A 12,315-nucleotide genomic window follows, 5' to 3' on the forward strand; every position below is an offset into this window, starting at 1 on the left:
TTTTTTTTTTTTTTTTTTTTTTTTTTTTTTCCCTCTCTCGTTTCAAACCACTACTCAGTACTCCCATCACAGCTTTTTTCAACCAGGAAATACATGTTCTTTCTCGTAGCTAGATGTCTTATTCTGATAAATTATCTTTACTGTAATTACTTAATTTTAGGCTGGGACAATTCACTTTAAGTGGGTCTTTCCGACTGGTTTTGGTGGGACAAACCGTCCTTCCCAGAACAGCAGCATTCCTAGCGATCCCAGCTCGCTTTTTGCCACGATCCAGTGCTGTGTATATTGCTTCCACATTGAGAATTTCATCCGGAGGCCCAGAACAATGAAAATGCCTAATTACATTGGCAGAGATCACCATTATAATTTCCGTGCTTTATTCCCTACGTTGAATTAGCCTGATGTGTGCCGCTGAGAGGGGGCAGTTACGACATTCCCCGTTGCTCAGCTCTGGAGCCCACATGCCAAACACGGCCTGAAGGATCCCTGAAGACTTCAATTTGCCACTAAAAAAGAACCAAGATTCAGAAAGATTGCAGAAGATAAGAACAATAGCAGCAAAATTGGCTCTGCGTGAAGCTACCGCATCCAGTCACCAGTACTACCAACATTGTCTAGTAGCGTTTCCCAGTCCCCCATACCCTGATGACCAAAGAACACGCTGCCTGTACCAGAAAGCAGCTAACCTTGCGTTTTCAAACATCATTCTAGGTGTCTCAACGCAAGCCACGACCAGGCTTCAGTCTGCATGTAGAAAGCCTCTTCATAGTTTGTGCTTTTAATGACTAAACTCAGGGCTTCACCATCCGTTCTTTAGAGCGTTCAAAAGTTCTTGGTATAAGCAAGGCAGCCCTGAACAAAGCCAGCCTCACCTCAGGCACAGCTTCCACTTGGACGACTCTGAAATTAAGCTGATACGGCACAATTTTGGTTCTATTTGGCACTTTTAAAGGCAAAGCAAAGGGGGCTGGGAGAAACACGAGCCTCAAACAGAAATGCAAGTCATGTGGTAAGTGTTTACGCTTACAGCAGACTCCCTCTTTTCCCCAGGAGCAGCAGAATACGAGGTAATCTGAAATAATTAAGAGGTGAGTCTGTCAGAGGATGATGCCGCGGGCAGCTACTGCCAAAGGGGCTGATGCTCCGAGCTCACACCCAACTCCCAGCTGCAGGAACACCCCCTGCCCCCTCCCCGGCAGCCCCCCAGGACAGGGGAGCCGAGCAAGCCCTGGATCAGCAGGACCTTGGGGTCAGCACGGGCACCCCCAAGCCACCCTGGCAGCAGGTTCATGCAACCAACAGTCAGAGCTTTGTGTTTGGGCAACAGCAAAAACGAATCACGCTTTTCTAACGTAATGGGTGAGAGATCAGACGTCGCACTCAAATGTTCCGAGTCGTTTAATTTACAGCTCGAGGACAGGGAAAGTGTTTTCAGATGTGTTGTAGGGGATTAAAGTCAGCTATGTGGAAATCATTACCCGGCACTAACAACGCTCTGCTCTATTTTAATGGCTGCTGGGACAATCCTAAAAAAAAAAAATAACTTGACCCAGGTTAGTGCTAGGCCTTCAACATGGGGCTTCGTGGGAAACAGATCCATTAACAAGACATAACTAAAATAAAAAAACAAAGTTGCAGACACCTTTTATCCCACCATTTGTTTTCTAAAAGACTCAATGTCATTCTCAAAAGATTACTTGCACATGCTCACATATTCTACCAAAATGTTTTTTCACCTGGTAATGATCTGCAAGTCTTGCCCTCTACATTTGTAGAGCTGCTTCTAAATTGCAAGAATTCCTGGGTCTTATTGAATTTCTAATTTCTCTCTCCCCTTATAAACTAACATTTAGCACTTGGGAAAGTGCCAGACCGGACTTGGGCCGCCGCTGTCTGCTGTTGTGCAGCCGCGCAGGTGTGAGCGGGCGACAGCTACACAAACCTCCAGAACCACCAAATCGCTCTATTTTTCCCCAATCTCTACAGTCCCGTCCACGTTTGCACAGGCTGGTGAACAGGCACAGGAGCTGAGCTCTGCTGAGCGCCCCGACGGACCCGCCTCGTCCTGGGTACGCAAAGGAAAAGTTGTGGGATTTCTCCTTGTTGGTTCCTCTCGGCTGAAACCATCGTTGTGTATCGGGGCTCTGGAAAGCTGCCGGTTTTCCTCTCTGTTAGTCCTTGAGGAGTTCTGGAGGGGAAGCTGTGATTCACTTTTTCAGTTGTACTTTGACTGGAAACTTGAGAACATCATACACTGTCATCCTTCCCATCCTCCAGCAGCAAACAGAGCCCAACAACAGCTCCACGAGCTGGGGGAGGCGGGAGGAGGGCTCGGAAGAACATCAGTTATGGGATGTTCCAGGGACTTTTGGGGCTACACATCCAGTAAACTCATTACCGGGCTTTTTCACATAGAAACTTCCAGAGAAGCTCTGTCTCTGTACAGAGAGCATCAATAAATAGAAAAATCTTCAGTTCTTTGAGCTGACTCAGAGCAGAAGCGTAACGGCGCACGGGTCTGCGGGGGCTCTCCACAGGCTGCTCGTGCCCTGGGAAGTCACCCCAAGGTTATCCACCCCAGGGCAGGGCACAGCTCCTGGCCACGAGCCTCGTGGTCACTCAGCCTCAAGGAAACGAGAGCAAACCCAACCCGCAGTGCGAGGGCAACGCTGCACGCCATCACCGTCCCTAGAACAATTTGGGGTTTCCTAGCCCACACACACCACCTTGCTTTCGCCCTGGCCTCCCGTCCTGTGCTCTGCCAGGGTTGCACAGAGCAAAACAGCCCCCAGAGACGGACAGGGGGTTTCTCCACCGCTGCTCTTTAAAAAGAAGAGTTACCATCTCCAAATACCTTCCCTCCACAGGCAAGGGCTCAGCAGAGCCGCTCCTGCAGCACACACCCATCAGACGAGGGGAGAAGAAACTGCTTCCAGGATTTATTTTAGACAGAAAGAACCAAAGCTGAACCTTTGAGGATTTATACTTTGACACTACAGTCAGGAAATAAACACAACGCAACCACCCCAGGGTCCCTGGCTGCACCTGGGGCCAGGCAAGCCTCAAGCACCCACCTGGTTCCATGCACAAACAGCCCCGAAAGAAACAGCTGTGACTGGATTGGACTGGGCAGAACAGCATAATTTTTTTTTTTTTCCCCCCCAAAAAAAAGTCTCACAACACACATGAATTCCTTCCTGCACATCACAGAAATATGGCCATGTTACTCCCAGGGCGGAGGAGCCAGAAAGCTTCTTGCCTGATAAGGAATTTCTTCATCTGTGTAACTTAGAGACAACTTCAGAGTGAGAAAAAAAAAAAAGAAAGAGAACAAGTTCTACCATGTGATCATCCTTATCCACACATTTAAATTATTTAAAACTCTGAAATCCTTGGCCGCCAGTCAAATGCATACATTTGGTGGCTAAATACCAAGCTCTCCATACCACATTTCTGGGAGTAATAATTCACAGGGCTGTTTAACACCTGGGATCTTCTCCAACCAGCTGCCACATACCCGCCCTTACCCTCCTGTGCAGGTACTGGTAGGGCAGGCGGAGCAGACCCCGTGCTCCCTTGGCTTGGGACTCAACAGCTGGGAAAACAACACTGGAAGGGGCTGATTTATCATCAGGGCACGCCGAACCGCCCCGCGGAGTCTTCATCAGCACCATCACCGCCTCCCCCCGCAGCCCAGGTGCCAGGCGCTGCTCCAGCCTTACTAAGCCCACTTTGAACTCCTGGCCTTGCATTTCAGAGCCATTAACCACGACCTGAACGCCCACCCCTCGTTACAGGGATGTCGAGGTAATTCCTCGCACGTTACATCAGCACCCACACGAGCATCGGTTACTTATATCGACTCTTTTTGTGAGCTGATGAGGATTTTCCTCCACTCCGTTTGGGAACAGTAAAGCTACTGTGCTGCTTTGCTTTCCAGAGCAACGCTGCCTAGAAACAGCCCTGCACATCTCGGGGCAAAGCACGACCCGATGAAGCTGGACAAAACACTTCGTGGGGAACAGGGGCTAGTCAAGGAAGGTGTTAGAGAATGGGGGTGCAAAGGAGGAAGAGCCACCCCAAGAGCACTTAAAGTCCCTGATAAAGGACAGAGTAGAGAATTTAGGAAAAAGAAATGCGTTAGTCCAGCCTGAGAGCGGGGGCAGCCTCAGACACCAACACTGACTCTGGGCTGCAGAGGACACAGGAGAGCCACAGCCCCTTGAAAAGCCGTAACATCCCCTTCCCAGCAGTTTCCCCACTGTGGGCTTGGGGCCAACTCCTCCAGGAAAGATGCAGCACAAGCTTTCACTGTCCCAGCTGGCAGATGACAAAAGCTTCAAAGAAAGCTTCTGGGCTCGCCTTCCCCCTCTGGCACAGACGGGCAGGTCTGGACAGTGCTGCAAGGACTTCCCAGCCGTGTGCGTCAGCAGGAACAGCATCGGTGATGCCACAAGGTCTCCTGTCCAGTGCCCGAGGTCCTTTGGGCGCTCAACCCTCCGTTCTCAAGCGGTGGTTTCAGCAAAGCACAGCTCCAACCCAATTTTATGGCTGCTTTTCTTTGAGGCATGACACGATTTGAAGTAACAAGTCATCCCTAACAACCGGCGCTGCAGCATAACCACGAGAGATGTTAACGATCAAAGCTGCTGGGAAGGATTTCTTTAAAAGAGATAAGGAAATACACAGCAACGTGTAAGCAAGAACAGGGCAAGTTGTGCTGCTGAGCTGGCTATCTCTGGGGCCCAAGTTGCTTGTGTGCACTTGCCTGGGCACCGACTGTCTTCCAGAAAGGGTTGACTGGAAGAAATAATACTGGTTTTAATGTGCAAGTACTCGTTCACAGGAAGACACATCACTGCAGACAATCCAGATGAGGTTTATCGAACCTGTGTTGCTGAATCCTTTGTTACTGTTAGAAAGAAAAACAGCTTTTCCATCCGAGGTGACCACTGCCCAGGCTCTCCCTGCCAGCTTCTCACCAGGCTGCGCATTCTGGTCCCCTCCAGACACAGTCTCCCTCAGCCTTCCCAAAAATTATGCGAAAGATCAGCTGCAGAGCTGCCCTGAGCTCTGCTTTTCTTTGCAATCCAACAGCCCGTATTTGTAGAGTTCCCTCCTCAGCGCTGCACCCCCAGCCCTGCAGGATTCGTAACCAGTCCAGGGAAACTGGAGCGTCCCAAGGAGAGAAAACAAACATTCCTCCAGTTTCCCAGGAGCTGTCATACAACGGTGCCAGGTACACTAGGAAATGATGTGGTTCCTTTCTGCCCACACAGCCATGCCGTCTGCACCACGGATCTTTCCTGCTGCCTCAGAACTTGATTTCCCCAGGGGTCCCGATGCCACCGGCCACCGCCGCCAGCTCCCTCCAGAGCTCAGGGCAGCTCCCAGTGAGCAAAGCCAGAGCAGATGTGCTTCCCAGCAGCTGGCACAGTCCTCCGGCCGGCAGAGCCACGGGGAGCGTGTTACAGCCTTTGGAAATTACACGTTTGCATTTGATCAGAACCTCTCAGTTTTTCTCCTTCCAGACTGACTGGATGAACAGATTCTGCCGTGCAGCCGGGGAGGAGAAAAACCATCAAACCCAGCGTGGCGTTCCTAATGACAGGCTGTGCTCACAACAGAGGCACTGATCTATTTGTGGTCCGGCCACACGGTCATGCCTGCCTGTGGCCAAAAGTTTGCGACACAACAGAAATCCCACTCACTTCAGTTGTTGCCTCCCAAGTACAGGGGAGAGGCACTGCCTGCGCCGCGTGGGAAAGTTTTACGCTCTAATTGTTTATTCTGCCCGCAAACAGTCAGCCCTCCTGGCTCTTTTACTTGCTTCCCCACCAGAGTATCCAAATGTCTTCATGAAGTAAATTTGATAAACAGAATAATCAGCATCTCCTCCCATCAAATTCCGTGGGCGCTCAGCATCCCCAGCACCCCCGAAACCCAGAGAGGCCACGTCGGTCTCAGGACATCCTGTCAGACCACACAGCAACTCCCCCTTCTTGTCTTCCCCCACATGTTTTCTCCTCATTCTGATTTTCCTACTGAACTTTCTAGTCAAAGGGCATTTACTGACTGCAGTTTGGAAACAAAACCAATTTTGTTCTCTGTCTTGGTGACACATAATGTCAAGGGTTCACAGAGAAAGGGCATGGGATGGAAGAAGTCCAGAGAGCACCAGAGGGCTGGAAGCCCTTCGCTGCCCAGCTCCCTGCCCTCCCTCAGTGCACAAGCGCGGCTGGAGAAAGTAAAACAGAAATAACGTCAAATTTCATATGTCTTCACTAAAGACATAAAACAAGCAAGCTCATTATTTTGAATATATTTCACACAAACACACTTATTTAAAAGAATAAAACCACTTCTTATGCTGATTTTCAAACTATATTTTGTTGAGGGCAGCATACAGAGGGCACATGGCTTGGAGAGCATCCTTCTGCCCGAGGAAGAAGATACTAAACCAGGCCTCCACATGTGGGGTTTCCCTGGAGCTCAGCCTCATAACGGAGCCCAGGGCCATGGCAAACAGCAGCTGCTGGACACACACACACACACACACAGAGAGGCCAACAAACCCCCTGTCACTGCCCCAGGACGTGGCGCCCTCGCCAGCAGCAGGTCACCCCGCTCTCCTGGGGGCAGGTCCCGGCGCAGGGATCTGCTCACGGCGAGGAGGGAGCGCTGGACGTGCTTCCAGCCGTGACTAACGGCTGGGCAGGGTCATCTGGACCCAACAGGTCACCTGGGAAACAGGAGAGAGATCCAAGAGCCATGTCACTGAGCACTAATTTTGGGCCAAACCAAAAATAGACCTAATAAAGCATGACTGGAGCTGCTGTCCTTACTGTAGGGAAAAAAAAAAAAAAAAGCTATTCAGTTTTTCCTGTCAAGAGAAAAGCCACTCCCACAGGCTTCTCTAGGCACAGCCAAGGTACGTTTCGCTCTTGGAGGAGCCACCCAACTGACCCAACAGCGTGATCTCTGCCCTGAGAGGAGCCACCCCATGCTGAGCAGTTCCTCACCATCACCAGCTCTCGTCTGTTCCTCTCCAGCAGAAGCCTGAGCATTTAATTTCGCCTGTGAGTGCCTTTAAAACCTGCACTTATGAAGACCTTCAGGCCCGACAAAGCCATCACAATCCTTTTGCCTACCTTCCTGCCTAGTAAAGCCCAGGCCACCTCTCCCACAAACCACAAGGCTGTGGGCCATCACCAGCAACATCTGCTATAGAGAATCCACTTCTCCCCGGGGCACGCTGCAAGGTCTCACAGTTAAAGATATAAATATCCACCTTGGTAGGTGTAGCTGGGCAAACCCAACCTGAACCCTCCTGCTGCCAGAAGTCTCCCACACAGCAGCTTCCAGGCCACCACGAGGTCGTTAATGAACATTTCTGCATCTCTGAATTAACCCCACCAAGGCACTGGTGGAGACCTCTGCCCACTCCTCTCGTGATGGAGCGGAGCTGTACCTGTGCGACACAACCCCCACGTCCATGCAAGGAGTCGCCTCTTTGGAGAGGAGATGCGCTTCCACAGAAACACTGCGGACACCCAACGTAGCAGCTGCCACCACCAGGACGGTCACAGCTACCACCAGCAAGATTCAAGCACGTCTTCCTAACCACGGGGACGGGGTGGACACCAGCAGAAACGCCAAGTGATACCGGTGGCTAAAGTGGGAATTCAGCCCATAAATTCACACAGCAGAAACCCTCATACATGAGAATAAAACGCTGCCATGCTGCAGGTGAAAGTTGTTTTCAGCAAAGCTTTATCCCAACTCCTGACAAAGTTGTTCTGCTGCCAAACCACCTCAGCAGCTGGCAGCTCCCCCAGAACCTTCCGTCACTACATGAGGATTTCCAGCTCTTCCAAGGAGAGCTCCACCAGCCTGTGGACGGCCAGGAGGGGAACCCTCGTCCTGCCCCGAGTACAGCCCCTGTTTGGGGTAGAAGACCATCCACTCTCCCTAAACGTGTTCCAAATGGGAAGCAAATTTTTTTTTTTTTTTTTTTTTTTTTTTTTTTTTCTTTCTTTCCTAATGCTGAAGCCACATCATCCCTGTGGCACGGGCCAGGCTCAGGGGGCTCTGCTTCAGCCGTTCACCTCAGACACCAGTGTCTGATGAACCATGAGGAACCCATTTGGCAAACGGCTTTGCTCCGTTTACGGCAGCACTCCTTCCCCACCGACCAGGCTTCCAGACAGAAATCGCATGTTTTCCAAGACGAGTACAAACAGTAAGTGATAGCTCTTTATAGCAGGAAATGCCTTTTTAATCTGAAGTGGAAAATTGTATACACTTATTTAAATCTATTACAGATAACATTAGCCATTTGTGAGCCTTATAAGGAGCACTCATTTTGCCTGGATAATTTGTGATTTGTATTAGGAACCGTTAACCACAGACTTAATTCCAATGGAAAGCAAAAAAAAACCCAACCCAAGTCTACATTTTGCTTTGAAATATTCTAAAAAAGTGACCTTCAAATGTATATTCGTTGAACAGATGTTTAGGAAAAACATCACAGATGGATGTTAATGAAGGGGGATGCTTTGCCCAAAGGAGATTTCAATCCCAGTACTACTCTTGAGTGAGTCAATAAAACCTCCGCCGGGTTGAAGGATCCGACCCAGCTCACAGCCTGGACAAGCCTTGCAAGGTACAAATGACAATCAACACATACAAATGAGCTGAACCTATTTTTTGTATCGGTGATCTTTAAAAACAAAAAAAAATGTTTTACTGTTTTTAAAAATGCAGAACAATTACACAGACCACGGAGACGCCCCAAGTACTGAGCCTAAGGGCACATCTGCTCTGGGGCAACCACAAACCTTCCGCAGAGGAGCCAAGCTAAGCTGACACGAGCACATCAAACAGAAGAGGACCTACCTGTTCACGGAGAGCAGTAGCTGGTCCATGCATGCTTTGATCTTGTTTTGTGCTTCTAGGTGTGTCATGTTCTCCGTGCTCTCTCCATTAATTGCCAGAATAATATCTCCTGGGCACAAGTTTGCCATGGCTGCTTTACTGCCAGGGTTAATCTAGGCCAGGAAAAATAAAAGGGTTACTTAATAGGATGCTCAGTTCTTAAAAAAAGTCCCTTTTTCTTGGAATAAGCAGCAGATAAAGGGAATAGTTATTTCCGAGCAAGACGTGTTTTGCCTAGCAGGCATCTACCAGAGGTTGGACGTCAGAGCCAGGGCTCACAGGTCAGCCCCAATCCTCCAAGGGCCATCCTCTAACAACGCTCTAAATAAGAGATTTCTGTCAACCCCAGTCAGCGTGTGGCCAAGTCCTCTCTTCAGATTTATCTTTTGCTTGGAATAACGCAATACCCTCTTTCCAGAGAAACGCTTCGCGGTCCTTTGGCTTGCGGGCCTTAAATCATGCTGCGAGAGTCAATCCCCACAGAGCACACAGAATCCTCTTCTGGCCAACTGTGTAACTAGAAGATGAGAGCGGTCACCCTAAACGCTTCCCGTGGAGAGGCTACATTTGACATCAGTTTTTCCTGACTGTCATTCCAATGACTCGTCTCCTTCTGGCCCTGCCTGGAATATCACGCAGCTCGCTAAGTCTCCACAGCTCTTTCCTTCTGGTTGTGTAGGACTGCCAGATCCTGACAGAACCCGTAAGTTCTTTCCCGAGGAACTAGTGACAGGTCCAGGTACTGTTTGTGAGCAGCCATAGGACCAATCCTGCAGCCCATAAATGTTACTTGAGAAATTACCATTTCATTTACATCAGCCCAAATGTTTTTGGGTTTGTTTTTTTTTTTTTTTAATTTTTGCAGTCATATAAAATGATGCAAGGCATCATTTTAAACGTGTCTGTTTAAAGTCTTAATAGCTATGTGCTTGCCCTTTAATTTCCCCTTCAGTCACTCGGAGCATCTGCTAACTCCGCACTAACCAACAACATGGTTTATCAAGTGAGAAAATACAGCAGGTCTGACTCGGTTATCCGTGTTTCACCGCATTTAGAGCATGATGGTGCTTTGATTCTGTTTAGCGTTGCTTTACACAGCTGTAATCCCCCGTCTCGGGCAGTGGGTCTCTGCTCCATCCCACCCCACTCAGAAGATCCAGGCAAGGTGATCACAGCTCTGTCCTCCCCCTGCCCTCACACACAGCTTACGCTGGTGCACAGCAGCAATCAGACACTAACGAACCAGGTACGCTTCTCCAGACACCAAGAGGTGGTCGCCACAGAGCAGGTGGCCACAAGCCCCCCCCTGACCACTGCAGGCCATCCTGAAACAGGCAGCCGTTTAGAAAGGGAGGCACGCACGTGTCCCCTTCTCCAGTTCTATTTTTGTAGGGAATTTGAAGAAGATTTAGTCTTACCACCGAAGCCCCTTGGGGATGGCACGGGGGCTGCTGGCAGGACTGAGACCAGTAAAACAGCCACCAAGAAGCACCCGGTGTAACACGGACCTGCTGCGCCGCGCCCTGCGCGGCTACAGCCGCCAACACCCCCGAAACGGGAACCTGTAGGTGTTCGAGGGGCTCCAAACCACTTTTTACTTTTAAGTGGAACTGGCAGCCTGAATTAAGCCTTTTGTTGTGTTGTCAGAGTAAATCAGCATTTGCCAGTTGCTCTTCAATAGTTTCAGCCAGGCTATTTCGCTCCAAAAACCCCTGGCCAACTCCTTCCCTGCTCGCAGGCTCCGCTGGGACTCGGCTCGGAGCAAGCAGGAGGATTTCTGAACACAGCACACGTTAGCTGTAGAGCTCTGACACAGGACACTGCAACCCAGGATAGGTTTGTTTTTTTTTCCTGGGGTTTACTTCTGCCCCGTGGTGTTTTTGCGAACCCGTGTAAGAAGACGTGGCATTCACAGAGCGTTAGGGTCCTTCTACAGCCACAGAAGCTGCCAGACCCATCAGAAAGTCAACCAGAAGCTCAGCTTGCACCTCCAAGGAAGCATCTCCATGTGTTTGCCTGTTATCTGCTTCCCTCGGCATCTGCCCGCAGGCGTTTGGACTAACAGACTTCTAGCTTGACCCAGGACAGCTGTATTTTTTTTCTTGTCTATTCAATGCTGTCTAGATGTCCAGTGGATTTTTCTCCCTGTGCTGATCTTAACCAGATTGTAGGTTCCTTGGAGAATAAGCTGTTCATAAATGAGGCTCTTAGCTGTTTCCTATTTTTAGATTCTGGTTTATTTCAGATTATTTTGGCAGTATTTTCATATAAGCATTTTATCCTAGCCATGGAGATGACTGAGGGCTTGAAATGGAGCTGCACTCCAGGAACTCATTAGTTTGAGATACAGCATCAGTGTCACAGCAGCTCAGGAAATCAGTACTGTAATGTCTGTCAAGGCCAACGTTTGTATTTTAGCGAACAATGTTGAAAACACTTCAAGCCAAGTTCTCTGAACTCACAACTGTGCAAAGCCATTGACACCAAACCTGCCACAGGAAGCCCTGCGAGCCCGGTCACAGGCCAGGGCTGTGCTTGGATCCTCGTGCAAGTGTCCTACCCGCTTCACCCCGTGCAGAGCCCTGCAGACAGCCTCCTGCAAACCCCGGATCTCCACCAGGACAAGGATGCAGCTTTAGGTATAGTCATTTTTGTATCAGAGCCTATGCTTGGAGAGAAACATCCAAGCAAGATGATCCTCTGTTGTCACAAGGAACTGAACAAACGCACGAGGAAGGAGCAGGAGGGATCGGGGGGTCTTGTTCAGGCACCCACGGAGCTACAAGCAGCCAGCACCCACACTCAGGAGCAGTGGGCTCAACCAGAATTCTCCTTAACCAGCCTCTTCCTTTACAAAGGCCAGTTACTGCCCCACCAGCTGCTGAGCATCTATCGTAAACATGCACATAGGAAAAAAACCAAGTGGCTTTTGTTCAAGTGATAAACCTTGTTTTGCATATTAGCCTGTTCTCCGGTGCTCTAACTACAGCTGCCTGTATTGCCTGAGGGTGTAAGGTCTCTCCTGGGCAGTGACTTTAAAGCCCAGAGGTTTTGGGATGGAGCTTGCACCAGAGACCCTCACTCCCGCCTCCCTCCGGAGGGGACTCGGGTCCGCCGCAAGCGAAGTGTGCACGGATTTGAGATTCACTGGATACGTTCTGAAGTTAAAAACGCTGCAGAGAAAACGTGCACCGAGTCACTGGAGCCCTGTGTTCCTGAAAGGGGCCTCCAGAGGGACTGAGGTTTGAGAATAGGATAGGCTTAAGAAAACCAGTGATAACTTTTCTGTTTGTTTTTGAAACCGAGGTGGAATGAACAGAGCCCAAGACAAGATCAGCGGATACGTAACTTGAGGTGGTGTAAGCGGCCCCCCCCCCC

At 49.8% G+C, this 12,315-nt stretch overlaps 1 protein-coding gene across 1 annotated transcript in view; it reads right to left on the minus strand.

The window, feature by feature from the left end:
• PDLIM4 (PDZ and LIM domain 4) overlaps positions 1–12,315 on the minus strand; it is a 50,754-nt gene that overhangs the window by 27,103 nt on the left and 11,336 nt on the right. The window contains exon 2 of the mRNA XM_026858483.1: positions 8,899–9,050. Coding sequence (XP_026714284.1) covers positions 8,899–9,050 — 152 coding nt within the window. The remainder of the gene's footprint in view (positions 1–8,898; positions 9,051–12,315) is intronic.

This window comes from Athene cunicularia (assembly GCF_003259725.1).
Source record: "Athene cunicularia isolate RWA chromosome 13 unlocalized genomic scaffold, athCun1 chr13_part1, whole genome shotgun sequence".
Classification (NCBI taxonomy): Eukaryota; Metazoa; Chordata; class Aves; order Strigiformes; family Strigidae; genus Athene; species Athene cunicularia.